A 13,039-nucleotide genomic window follows, 5' to 3' on the forward strand; every position below is an offset into this window, starting at 1 on the left:
TGTGTGAACAGGTGGGGGGCGTGCTTATCCAGGCCTGGGTGTCTGCATGCCTGGCTGTGTGTACTCCTCACTGTGGGTGCCGCCAGGTGTTTCTGGGTCCAGGGGAGCTGGCCACTGGTGGCAGCACATTCCTTAGCTCCAAAGATGCTGCTTCCTCCTCAGAGGCTACCTAGCCCAGCGGGGATCACTGGCCACAGCCCCTGCCTCCTGTGGCTGGACCAAAGGCCAGGAAGAGCAGCCTTCTTCCCCGAGGGTTGACTCACCTGAGACCCTGGTTGGGGCCCAGACTCCCTTCTGCTCTGGGTCCCCTGGGTCCTTCACAGCGCCAGGTCCATGACCTGTCCATGTGGGCAGTCTGGGACCTAGCGATTAGCAGATTAGTTCTTGGCTGGCCAGGAGCTGAACCTTCTACCTGGGGGGCCTTGTCTGTCCATCTGTCTGCTGCCCTTCTGTCTTCCACCCGGAGTGTCTGCTGAAGAAGGGTGGGGGTCAGGGCTGGAGGCCTTGGCCTGGCAGGCTGAGCACAGGGCTGGCAGTGCTGGCGCCCGGCCTCTGTTTAATAGTCTCCGCCACCCTCGCCCCAGTAATGCCTGTGTGTCCAAGGCCTCTGGGCGTTAATCTCTAAGAACTTCACACACACAACCGTGGCAGACCTTCCCCAGTGTCCCAGGAGGGCGGCAGTGAAATTGTGATCCCGATTTTATAGATGAGGAAAGTGATGCTCAGAGATTTGGGGTGACTTCTCTGGGTCACACAGTCAGGAAGCAGCAGGGTGCTGGGTTCCTCCTGCCACTCTCTGGGTCATGGGGCAAGAGGAGGGCCAGAGGAGGGCCGGGTGAAGATGGGCCTAATTCAGACCCTCCCATCTACTGACAACACCTGTGGAGCCTAGCAGCCGGTGGGAGCCCAGTCCGCCCTCCCCCAGGCTGCAGGTAGGAGTGGGGCTGCCGCCCTTCCTTCCCTGCTGTCCCGCGGCACTGCGCCTGGCACCGCGCCTTCTCCCTGCGAACATGCTGGCCCCCTGCCTGCCCAGACACTTCACAGGCGCCTGCATAGACACACAGGTGGCCATTGCGCTACCGCTGTCCCACAGGTGGGCCTGCCCTTCCCCCTTGCTGGCTGGATCTGAATCCTGCTTCTCAGGCTGCGGTTTAGACCCCCACACTGCACCACAAAGAAAGACAGGGATGGGTACAGACACCCAAACAGGGATCCAGGGAGACACCTCTCTCCCTCAAACCCGGACTGAGGACAGACTCCAAAACAGATGGATGCACGTGCGCATGCACGCACACGCATGCACACGCACACGCATGCACACGCACATGCAGCCTGAAAGCCTGAAGCCCAGCCATGCACCACCTTTGTCACTTTCAGGCAGATGAACTCACCCGGGTGGCTGCACCTGGCAGCCCCTCCTCCGTTCCTCCTAGAGAAGACCCCAGGCCAAGGGCAAGGCCCTGGGAGGACACTGAAGCCTTTGCAGCCTGGACCTCAGAGTCAGGGGCTGGGACCAGAAGGAGGGAGCGCTGGAGCCCGGGGGTGGGGGGTGGGGCTGGCAGGCCTCTCCATCCAGCCGCCCACCCTGGCAGAGCAGCTGCCTGCCTGTGCCCGGGCCAGCCTAGAGTGTGCCACTGCCTATGGGCTGCCCAGGGTGCCGGCCGCTGACTGCTCCTGCCCCCCTGCCCCTGCCTGTCCAGGTGGTGCAGAGGATCAGGGCTGTGGAGGGGCGCACGCAGCTGCTGGTGGTGGACAAGGACACCGATGAGGAGCTGCGCCGGCGGCAGCTGACCTGCACCGAGGAGATGGCCCAGCGGGGCCTCCCGCCAGCCCACAACCCCTGGGAGCCCAAGCCGGACTGGGCATGTGCGGGCAGCCTGGGCTCTGATGCTGGCAAGAAGGTATGGTGGGCTCAGCCCGCAAGGACTACCAGGCCCCTCCCAGAGCCACCGTCTCAGCCTCCTGATGTCAGTCTTCACCTCCGGTCACTTCCGGAAGTCTCTTCTTTTCTTTCTCTTGGGCCCCTTCTCTGCCCCAGCGACCACTGTCTGTGTCCCTGGTGACTACCCTCTTGGCCACTGGGTAGTGGCCATGCTTTCTGCCCTCAGCCTGTGTTCCCAACCCAATGGGGTCAGGGCAGCCTGGCCTGCCCCTCTTCCCTGGGATGCTTGGAAGCCACCTAGCCTAGGAAGGGGTCACTCTGATAAGCCACACCCCCGTTCCCCCTGCCTAGTGGCTGAGGAACCCTGGGAGGAGTTGCTGGGACATTCCAGGTCTGGGTGTGCCCAGCCCTGTGCCTGCCTGTGGAGTCTGTGTGTGCGAAGGCTTAGAGGGGGTTGGCCCCTGCAGGCAGGGCAGGGGCTGGAGGAGCCCAGCGGACTCCAGGCTGGGCCTGGCGTGGGGGATGGAGTGGGCTGGGAGCGGGGCTGCGCTGGCCCCTGCAGCCTGCTACCCTCCTGCTGCTGGGTCCTGGCAGGCCCCACAGGAGCTTCCAGGGTGAGCACACACCTCCCCCCATTTTTGTTCCTCTTGGTCCCCTGCTGGGTAGCACCTTCCCCTTGCCCTGCCACCACCCCGGGTCAGGAGACTGCGAAAAGAACAGGGAAGGGCCTGTTCCACCTCCTTCTAGGTGGCCAGGCTTCATAGGTGGCCCTGCCTAGCTATTGGTTTTGCTCTCTTGGAAGCTGTAATGTAGTTGTCTCTCACGCCCTCTGCCTTTTTTCCTTCTTTTTTAGAAAGCCCTTTAGAGCAGTGGTCCCAACATTGTTGGCACTAAGGACTGGTTTCATGAAAGACAGTTTTGCCATGGAAGTGGGAGGGGGCATGGTTGGAGGATGATTCCAGCACATTACATTGATCGTGCAGTCAGACCTCTCTGCTAATGAGAATCTGTGTTTGCAGCTGCTCCCCAGTGGCAGCATCACCGCCTCAGATCATCAGGCATTAGATTCTCGCAAGGAGGTGCAACCTAGATCCCTCTATGCACAGTTTACAGTAGGGTCCGCGCTCCTATGAGAATCTAACGCCACTGGTGATCTGACAGGAGGTGGAGCTCAGGCTGGATGCGAGAGATGGGGAGCCAGATGGGGAGCGGCTGTAAATACAGACTACCTTGCTGGCTCATCCACCACTCACCTCCTGCTGTGCAGCCCTGTTCCTGACAGGCCAGGGGTGGGGTGGGGTTGGGGACCGCAGCTTTAGAGGATTTAAGTCCAGGGTTCCCCAGATCCCACTTTGAGTATCAGTGGCGTGGGGCAGCAGTGGTGTCAGGTCTGAAGTTTCTGGGTGTGCAGACGACTTGATGTCTACCTTTTCCCTTTCCCAAATGTCTCCCCTCTCAAGCTGGCTGTGCCCGTGAGCTGAGCCCTTTGGAGCCTGTCTTGGTGGGGGCATGGCATTCCTGGTGGGAAGCCTGGCCTGGGAATAGGGACCCATGGGACACTCTGTTCCCTGGGACTTGAGGGCAGGCCATGGGAGCAGTCAGGGCTGCTGAGCCCTGGGCTGGGGGCCAGCTGGGGGGCGGGCAGACTGGCCCCAGGCTCCCTTCCCCAGGCTGAAGTCGGAGCCTCCCTCCTTCCCGGCACCCTGTCTCACTCCCAGAGGGAAGCTCCCCTCCCTCAAGCATCTATCCATTGATTTAGGCACAAATGGCAGAGTTTGACTGGGGTGGAAAAATCTGCCCTCGGGCCTTATCTGGAGGGTGGGGCGGCTTAGGCACCTTGGGTGGGACCTTCCCCCCTCTGCTATTTCAGGCTCTGGGGGCTGCAGGAAGCCCTAGGAGGGACTTCCTCTGGGTATTTTTAGAGGAACAAAGAGAGGCCAGACTGGCAGGTCCCTCCGTGGATGAGGCTGGCCTGGGGACAGGGACTCCAGGAGGTTAGGGAGGCCCAAGGGACAGGGTCTCTCCTTCTCCCTCTTGGCCAGAGACCTGACATTTCATTAACTGAGCTCACAGCATCGCAAGGAGAGCTGGGCCTCATCTGACCCCCCGCACACCAGGCTCAGACACTGCCCAGCTCGGGCTGGGTGCAGGGTGTGGGCACTGCTCAATCTGCAGGGCTGTGCTCTGACCGGGTGTTGGTGGCAGAGGGATGGAAGCCTGATGTGTGTGGTTTTGCTTCGGAGAGCTGGGGGCCCCATGGCCACTCTTGCCCCTCTCAGTCTCCATGTCCTCTGTTCTGGCCGGGGCTGGATCAGTGGGGCAGGGGAGGACACTGATGTGGCCGCCCCTCCCTTTGGGGGCCGTGAAGGCCTAGTCAGTGGTGACTCAGCCCTGGGCTGCACCAGGCTGGGGGTGGCTGCAGCTGCATGCAGCTGATCCCAGCAGTGGTGCCGGGCAGCTAGTGGTGCCAGGGCCATGGAGGTGGTGACAGACCCTGGGTCCCCTGCTTCCTTGCCCCCAGCCTGTGCCCCACCCCTGTCTAGAGGGCCTTGGGGGCTGAGAATGAGTGAGGGGTGACAGAGTCTGCAGGAGGTGGCTGCACAGGGCAGGACATGGCACCTGTGACAGGCTCCCCGGCTCTCACGCACCCGTGGCCCCCGCGGGACTGTCGTATGTTCTGGGCCAGGACCCCTCCTTTGCCTCCCTGTCCCGCAGCCCTTGGTCCTGGAGCAGGGCAGGGCCTTCCAGCAGCTTCCTTCCTTCCTTTCTTGGGACGGAAATCCAGCTGTGTGGGGGGCGCTGGGCTGGAGCCTCCGCAGGGGAGTGGGCTCAGTCACCACCCTGCTCCCCAAAGTGACTCAGCCCCGCATCCCCACCCATCCCCGGGGAGCCTGGGACACAGTGGGAGGTAGATAAGTAGGGTGGCAGCCTGGGCTGGCCAGAGAGCTCGGGCTGCGCTGGCCAGAAACCGGCCGCCTGCTCGTGTGTCCCGCCTGTCATGGCCCGCTCTGGGAGCGTCACACTGCCTGCCCCGGCCCGAGGAGCCCCTCCACGGAGCCCGCCCCAGAGGCTTATGCAGGTCAGGTGGGGCAGGGTGGGGCGGGGGTGCCTGGCAGGGGGCTTAGCCCTCCAGGGTAGGCAGAGGGGACGGGACTGTGATATAAGCAGCCTGGACCCCGGGCAACAATGAAGGCCTTTCTCTGCCAGGGCTGGTGAGTCACCATTTGGGGGTGTACCCCATGCCAGCCTCTTTGTGTGGTCACAGGCATGGCTGGGGGACCAGGGCTTGCCCAGCTCTGCTGCCTGGGGCTGCCCAGTGGGGAGCCCGTGGGAGCCAGGGCCTGGGGAGGCGCCGGAAGTGCAGCTGAGCCAGGGCACTGAGGAGGAATGTGAGCAATGCGAGCCTCCCGCTGCTCCTGCTCCTCTCGGCCCTCCAGCCCCACCCACGGCTGCCAGCAGCCCCTCCACTTGAAGGCCTGGTGCCAAGTCTGGCACCCCTTGGACCCTGCTCTAGTGAGAGGGGTGTAGGCCAGGCGTTAGGAGGAAAATCTCGGCCCAATGGTGAGAGCGTGAGAGCCAGCGGGTCTGCACTGAGGCGCAGGGACGGCCAGAGTGACCCGGAGAACACAGGTGGAAGCTCAGCCTGGTCTTGTGGCTCCAAACGCTTGCCAAATCCTGCTTCCTCTTTGGGGACCTCAAGAGATGCTGTCCTGCAGGCCGCCGTGCAGGCGTGGGAAGGGACTGCAGGGGTCAGCACCGTGGGGACATCCGTCCGTCCGTGTGTGTGTGTGTGTGTGTGTGTGTGTGTGGGTGGCTGTGCATGTCATCTAGGTAGTGTGTTCATGACTGTGTGTTTGGCTGTCTTGTCTCGGTGACCGCATGACGTGCCACTGCACCTGGCCAGGGGCCGGGCTGGGCACGGCCACGCCACGCTGCCGCCTCTGGCTCTGGCCTCTGGCGCTGCCCCTCTGCTCCTCCCGGGCCAGCCTCGCTGCTGTTTCCTGAGAGCCACCTCCAGTGTCAGGGCCGGTCTCAAGGCCCCACACCAGTTCCTCCAGCTGTGTCTGGGAAAGGGGCCGTCTGTGTGGTGGGGCCCTGGAGATCTGGGGGGTCTTGCGCTCTCCAGTGCGGCTCATGTTGGCCAGCTGAGTCCCTGGTGTTCCCAGACGATGGGGCCACATGCAGCTAGGTAGCAGGGTTCAGAGGGTCAGCAGGAGACCCCCAGGCCAGGTGTCTGGACAGGCTGAACAGGAAGAGGGTGCTCTAGACTGAGGGGAAGCCCAGAGCCAGGGACCAGGTCCCTGCCCTGCAGAGGAGGACACCATTGCTGCCGTGGCTAGTGGCTGCCCACGGACATGGGCCATTCCCAGGCTGAATTGGGGTTTGGAGTCAGCTTGAAGGCAGGGCGGCTGGAGTGGGTCAGGGGGTGGTCTGGGCTGTAGGGGGCCAGGTGCCCAAGGCTTAGAGACCAACCCTGAGATCTGAGGGACCCTCCCTCAGTGCTGCCCAGGCCTTAGCCTTGCCCGCGGTCCCTCAGCAACATGCAGGGAGGTGGCCTGCAGGCTGTCCCCTGCACACGCCCCTGAGCGCTCCCAGGAAACCTGAGCTGCCACCTGCCCGCTCACTCCCGCCATCGCCATGTTTAATTGAGCACCAGCAGCCGCTGGCCACCGCCACTGCAGGCACTGCCTGGCCTCGGCCGGCTGGGGGGTTACCAGGCCTGGCCCCTGCCTGCCCGGCCCCCAGGCCCAGAGCCCTACTGCAGGATGCCAGAGGTAAAGTGAGGCAGGCCCGGGGGGTGGGGCACAGGACACCATGAGGCCATCCGTGCCCAGGCTGGGCAGGGAGGTGGGCAGGCTCGCTGGGCTTCTGCCCCAGCCTTTCCTTCTGGGCCCGTGGGGGCAGGGCAGCTCGTGTTTGCTGGAATGTGAAAGCAAACACAGCCGCCACCGCAGCCAGCCTCATGGAGGCCTTTGGACAGAAAACAAAACTGCCTGGCCTGAGAGCTCTGGGAGGGGTGCACAAGCGGGGCCTCGGGACTGGCCATCCCGGCCGCCTGGCCGCTTCCTACACCCCGCCTGTGCGCAGGCCTGTCCTTGAGTGTCGTGAACTCTCCCTGCCACCCTGCAAGGCAGCTGGTCCCGGCAGCAGACGTTTTCAGGTTTAGAAACTGAGGCTTTGCCCAGGATCCCACAGTGGAGGCTCAGGCACAGGCAGCCCTCCCGAGGGGCCAGCCCCAGGGGCAGGGGGTGCCCAAGTGTTTGTCACAGAGACCTAGGGCCTGCCCTTAGCGGGGTGATACTGAGTTTGGGGATGGGCAGCGGCTCCCCGAGGGTGCATAGCCTCTGGGAGTGGGAGGCTAGAGCCGGGGCCTGAGCCCAGTCCCGTGTCCCTGTAGGATGTCAATGGGTCCCCAAGGGAGCTGCGCCCTCGGCTCTGCCATCTGCGAAAGGGACCTCAGGGCTATGGGTTCAACCTGCACAGTGACAAGTCCCGGCCCGGCCAGTACATCCGCTCCGTGGACCCAGGCTCACCTGCTGCCCACTCTGGCCTCCGTGCCCAGGACCGACTCATTGAGGTACTGGGGGGGGGGAGCTGGGGCCCCTCACGTGTGTGCCCACATCCCCTGGTGTGTCTGTGTGTCCATGTCCGGGCCCTGGGTCCTTGCTGGGAGGAGGGAGACTCGGGGAACCTGAGCTGGCACTCCTCTCGCTGACTCAGCTGGTGGTAGCGCTGATGAATATTTGATGCCACACCTGGCCAGGTGGTGTGGGGGCCTGGCTGGGCCCTCGGGCAGTGCTGACCCCATGCTGGTGGCGGCAGGTGAATGGGCAGAATGTGGAGGGGCTGCGCCACGCTGAGGTCGTCGCCAGCATCAAGGCGCGGGAGGACGAGGCCCGGCTGCTGGTGGTGGACCCTGAGACAGACGAGCATTTCAAGCGGCTTCGGGTCACACCCACCTCGGAGCATGTGGAAGGTGGGTGCAGCCCCAGGGGCACAGAGGTGGGTGCAGAGTGGGGGCCCGGCCAGCCACTGACACACTGTCCCCACAGGTCCACTGCCGTCACCAGTCACCAACGGGACCAGCCCTGCCCAGGTGAGGGGGGGGCCCAGGAGACCTCAGGGGCACCTCTGGGGGTCCCCAGGCCTGCTGGAGGCTCCCTTCCCTGAGTAGGTGCAGATGTGAGCCCCCTCTCTCTGGCCCTATTACCCCCAGCTTGTATGCCCGCTGTGGATCCTGCCCTGGGTCAGTGCCACACCCTGCCACACAGAGCACCTAGGGTCAGGGCTACTGCTCTCTGTCCCTGTCCCTAGCACCACGTGGCTAATGAGACAGCCTCCAGTCTCTGCCTCCTCATGAAGCCCTGGCCTCACCCCGGGCGTTGCTCATGCGGGCACTTCCTGCACCTAGACTGCCTCACTGTGCCGTGGGCCGGCCATGGCCAGGGCCACCTGCCCGGTCACTGCTTGGGGACCGGCATCCTGCCCAGCCGGACCTGGAGCGTACTGGAGGTGTGGTGTCCACCTCTGGGTGGAGGAACAGATGTAGCCGTGTGTGTGTGTGTGTGTGTGTGTGTGTGTGTGTGTGTGTGTGTATGTATGTGTGCATGCAGGTGTGTGTTTCTGTGCGGCTCCCTGGGTGGGACGCTGAGGGCACAACCTGCCCTGGTTTCCCAGCTCAACGGGGGCTCGGCGTGCTCATCCCGAAGTGACCTGCCCGGCTCGGACAAGGACACCGAGGTACCCGGGTGCCCTCCCCTCCGTTGCTGTCCTCACACACACGGGTTCCAGAGGCCTTGGGGTGGGTGTCTGAGGGGACATCAGCCCGGGCAGTGGGGCCACCACCTCCAGAAAGCCCTCCAGGGGCCAGTGAACAGCCCCCCCAACCCAGGTGGCCTCTGGTGCCAGCTCCCCAGCAGGGGCTGCCGCCTGGAGCTGGGCTCTGGGGCTCGTTCTCAGCACCCCGTCCCCCTTGCCCACCCCAGGACGGCAGTGCCTGGAAGCGAGACCCCTTCCAGGAGAGTGGCCTCCACCTGAGCCCCACGGCGGCCGAGGCCAAGGAGAAGGCTCGAGCCACACGCGTCAATAAGCGGGCGCCACAGATGGACTGGAACCGCAAGCGTGAGATCTTCAGCAACTTCTGAGCACCCCCCGCCTGTACTTTGGGCCCCACCCAGAGCCTCAGTGGGCTGGAGGGTGGTCCCATCACCACCCAGAAACAAACCTGTGCTCCCATAAGCCCTCATCCTGCCCCTGCCCGCTGGGTGTCGGGGGGGCCTGTTGTAGCAAGATGGGGAGAGACAGAGAGGAGGAGAGGGAGAGACGGGGGGAGAGAAAGAGGAACAGAGAGGGACAGAGAGAGAGAAGCGGGTGGGGGTGCACAGAGCGGCGACCTGTGGGTTGAGGGCCTTTGCTGCTCTGCCCCAGGCCTGCTGACTGAAAGGAATTTGTGTTTTTGCTTTTTTTCCAAAAAGATTTCTAGCTCCACACATGTTTCCACTTAATACCAGAGGGGCCCTCCCCCCCCCCACTCCCCTTGGGACATGCTCTCTAAATAATTGCAACAAAACAAACCTTTCCTTGCAAACCATTTCCTCCCCCAGCCCCGGGCACCAGCCACCCCGAGTGGGAGTCCTAGGGACTTCCAGGGGACGGAGTGAGCTGGGGCTCCCAGGCTGCTCCTGGGGACTTTGGGGAAAAGCCGGGGAGGCAGGATGTGGCTATAGGAGCTTCCCTGCCTCCTCCCCTCCCTGCCCTCCTTGGTGTGGGGTCACGAGGCCAGCCTCCCAGCTACCCTGTGCTGCCTCTCACGCTGCAGGGGGTCTGGGGCCCAGGATGGAGGCCCCGCCCCAAGAAGGGCAGCCTCTGGACAGGCCCCTGGCTCTGCAGGGCAGCTCCCAGGCCTGGGGAGGCGAGTGTGCAAGACCGGCCTCCAGGAAGGACCCCAGCTTCTGGGCCTGGCCCCCGCCCGGTGCACCCCCTCCCCCGCCCCATGGACACTCTGTGACGCTGTCTTTTCCTCCCCTGCCCTGAACCCACTGACCGGCACTGCTGTCTGCCTCGTAAGCCATAGCGCATGCGCGCCCTCAGAATAAACAGGCCTCGCTGCCGACCTCACTGCCTCTGTCTTTTCTGAGCCTTCAGCTGGGGGAGGGGGGAATGGAGGAAGGAGGCCCGTTCTGCAGTAGCCCCCTCCCCACCTCAGCTGCTGCAAGCAACCTCATCCCAAAGCCCCCAGCCCACATGGATCTGCTCTTAGCCTGCTCCCTCTCCCCCCCAACCCCTCCGGGACCCTCACACTTTTCCCTCCCTCTGGGACCACTGCCACCTCTGCTTGGTGAGGCCCAGCCTCCCACTTTTACCACCCCGGCGAAGCCACCTGGGCCCTGACACCCACGGGCTGCCCTTTGCCCAGCGTGGCCCCCACCACCTGTAGCAGGGAAATACAGGTCAAGCCTTGAGCCCTGTGGCACCCTGCCTGGGTTCCTAGTGTCCCTTTTGAGGCCAGAGGGCTCAGTAAACACAGGGGTGGGGCCCCGGCAGAGGCTGGGCTCCCCAGGTGCACAAGGGAGGAGCCGCTGGTGTCCGGGCAGGGGAGCTTCTGGGAGGGCAGCCTGTGCTGGGCAGGACAGGGCACCGGCGTCCTCAGCCAGTTCCCACGGAGGTGCTCCGGCAGCTGGCCACAGCTGGCTCCACCACTTCCCCCCTCCCTTCCAAGTGCACAGCCCAGATTGTCACGTCCCCATCCTGGCCTGCCAGGCAGCCCTGGTCCAGACGCACGAGAGCGTGGGTGCACACACATTCGCACTTGGGCACATGGTTCCCCGCCTGCCCCTGCTCCTCGGGGACAGAAGTTAGCCAGACCCCAACTGCAAATGACCTCAAAGCTTTACTAAACAGGCCGTGGGTCCCAACAAAGGCACTTCACGGACAGCAGCCAGAGCAGCACTCAGGCTGGAGCCCACGGCCCTCAGAGGCCCCGGGCGGCCGGGCACAGGGACTGATTGAGGCAGGTCTGGCAGCGAGGGTGCACGGGCAGGCAGGTCTGCTGGCCGAAGCCCACCAACAGGCCGTTGATCTCACTCCACAGCTCCCTGTGGGGTGAGGCCGGCTCAGTGCTGGGGGAGGGAAGGGCCCGCCCCATTCTGCCCCCCAGGGACCCCACCCGGCACCTGGGCAGCCACTCCTCCAGGGCGGCTCGGGTCTCCTCTGGGGACTTGGTTGCCTTCTTGGTCCACCGAAGTCGGTTGGCGATTCTGTGCACGTGTGTGTCCACTGCTGCTTGCATGGAGAAAGGGCAGGGTGAACGGGAGGCACCAGCCAAACCCTGCCCCGTTCCTGCCTGGAGCCAGCACCGCCACCTCCCCACCCGCAGGACTCTGAGCAGGGATGAGAACCGCATAGGCCTGGCCCCAGGCCTGAGAGTGGCTGCCTCACCACCCAGGGAACTGGGCTGGGCTGGAGGCCGCTATTCAGGGAGCGGGCGGCCTCCTTCAGGCCTCCCTCCGTCATCCTGGTGAGCTGGGGGTCTCCGCTGCGGGATGACCCACTCCCAACCATCCTGGTGCCAGCTGGGTGTGTGGGTGCTGGGGGCTCTGCTCTCCTCTGTGGGTGTTGGTATCTGCTCTGCTTTGAGCTCTACGTCCCCAAGTACAGTGACAGCTACCTTGTGTTAAGTGCTTGCTGGGGGCCAGATCCCATGCGGGGAGACTACCAGCCTGGACTCAGTAAGTCCTTACAAGGCACCCACAGAAGCAGGAACTGAGGCCCAACAAGATCCTTTTTCCTCTTAGAGGCAGGGTCTTGCTCTGTCACCTAGGTTGGAGGGCAGTGGCACGGTCACAGCCCACTGCAGCCTCGAACTCCTGGGCTCAAGAGATCCTCCCACAGCTCTGGGATTATAGGCAGGAGCTGCCACACCTGGCCCAGGACTCCAGGAAGTGCGTGCTCCCGGCCCTCAGGCTCCCCAGGAGTGCAGTGCGGGCCAGGAGGGGCCTGGCCCTGCTTCCCTCTGCTCGGCCTCCTGTGGCCCCAGGCTCCTCCTGGTCCAGGCACTGGCTGTGGGCCCTGGGCGGGGTGGCAGCAGCTTGGCCCACCACGGCGGTCAGGGAGAGGCAGGGAGTGTGGCAAGGCCAGCTGCAGCTGTTGGACACCTGGGCTTTGGCCCCTGCTCCCACTGGCCACCCCAGGGGCTCAGCCCAGTGCCTGCTCACCAAGGCCTCCTTCTCTAGCCCAGCTGTCCTGGCCAGACGCAGTCCCAGCCCTGCCTCCCCCAGCGTTTGCCAAAGAGAAAGCCAATCCCCAAGCCAGCTCCTTCGCCCTGTTGCTACATGCCTGGAAAAAGGTACCCTGCGGGTGTGTGGAGACCACAAAGGCTGAGGGTCACATCCTTGGGGCTTTGAGCCTCAATTCCTTCCTCTTTAACAGGGAGGTGGCCACGCTCCTCAGGTTGTCCCGGGGCCGAGGCTGGGCACGTGAGCCTCCTGTGCCGGCCAGGAGGGTGTCCTGCACACCTGTGCTGTTAATGAGGGCGACTACTTCACTGCTTTGTGGCCCGCCAGAGGCTCAGAGAGGCCAGTGCCTTGCCCCTGGTCACCTAGCTGGGAGGGGCTCTCATACCCCCTGGCTCTAGCCAGTGGCACAATCACAGCTCATTGCAGCCTCAGACTTCTGGGCAGAGTGATCTTCCTGCCTCAGCCTCCGGAGTAGCTGGGACTGCGTTCGAGTGCCACCACACCTGGTTAATTTTTCTTATTTTTTATTTTTTTTTTGCCCAGGCTAGTCTTGAACTCCTGGCCTCAAGCAATCCTCCTGCCTTAGTCTCCTAAAGTTGGCCCCAACTTTTTAAGGGAGGGAGCTTCTCTCTCTGGGAACCCCCTGGGAGGCATCCCTGGGGTCTGCCTGCGGGTGGTCGGGCGCACAACCAGAGAGGGTGACATTCCGGCACTCCTGTCTGTTGTGACCCCCGCCTGGCTGTGGGCAGGGGCCCTTCCCCCACAGACGGCCCAACCCCAGCGCAGCACTGTGGGACGCGGGCAGCTGAGGACAGCTGCCCAGATAAGCTCAAGTGTCTGCGGAGAGGCTGGCGGGCGAGTGGCGCTGGGCGTGGAGAAGGGAAGGAGGCACTGCCCACTCCTGCCCAGCCCTGCTCCGGCT

The 13,039-nt window shown here is 63.9% G+C and overlaps 2 protein-coding genes across 3 annotated transcripts in view; one reads left to right on the top strand and one right to left on the bottom strand.

The window, feature by feature from the left end:
- SLC9A3R2 (solute carrier family 9, subfamily A (NHE3, cation proton antiporter 3), member 3 regulator 2) overlaps positions 1-9,470 on the top strand; it is a 10,890-nt gene extending 1,420 nt beyond the window's left edge. The window contains exons 2-7 of one of the 2 annotated variants that reach the window (XM_012647641.1): positions 1,701-1,901; positions 7,281-7,460; positions 7,706-7,859; positions 7,936-7,979; positions 8,561-8,623; positions 8,869-9,470. In XM_012647641.1, the coding sequence (XP_012503095.1) occupies positions 1,701-1,901; positions 7,281-7,460; positions 7,706-7,859; positions 7,936-7,979; positions 8,561-8,623; positions 8,869-9,027 (801 nt within the window). In that variant the 3' untranslated portion in view covers positions 9,028-9,470. Of the gene's footprint in view, positions 1-1,700; positions 1,902-4,789; positions 4,962-7,280; positions 7,461-7,705; positions 7,860-7,935; positions 7,980-8,560; positions 8,624-8,868 lie in introns of those variants that run through there. The other variant, XM_012647642.1, reaches the window with a different exon arrangement.
- A 1,278-nt stretch (positions 9,471-10,748) lies between these two features.
- The window catches only part of NTHL1 (nth endonuclease III-like 1 (E. coli)), a 6,358-nt gene continuing 4,067 nt past the window's right edge, over positions 10,749-13,039 (bottom strand). Inside the window, exons 5-6 of the mRNA XM_012647643.1 lie at positions 11,056-11,161; positions 10,749-10,977 (exon numbers count right to left, since the gene is read on the bottom strand). Coding sequence (XP_012503097.1) covers positions 10,854-10,977; positions 11,056-11,161 — 230 coding nt within the window. The 3' untranslated portion in view covers positions 10,749-10,853. The remainder of the gene's footprint in view (positions 10,978-11,055; positions 11,162-13,039) is intronic.

Source organism: Propithecus coquereli, unplaced genomic scaffold (assembly GCF_000956105.1).
Source record: "Propithecus coquereli isolate 6110/MARCELLA unplaced genomic scaffold, Pcoq_1.0 Scaffold27, whole genome shotgun sequence".
NCBI classification, from domain to species: Eukaryota; Metazoa; Chordata; class Mammalia; order Primates; family Indriidae; genus Propithecus; species Propithecus coquereli.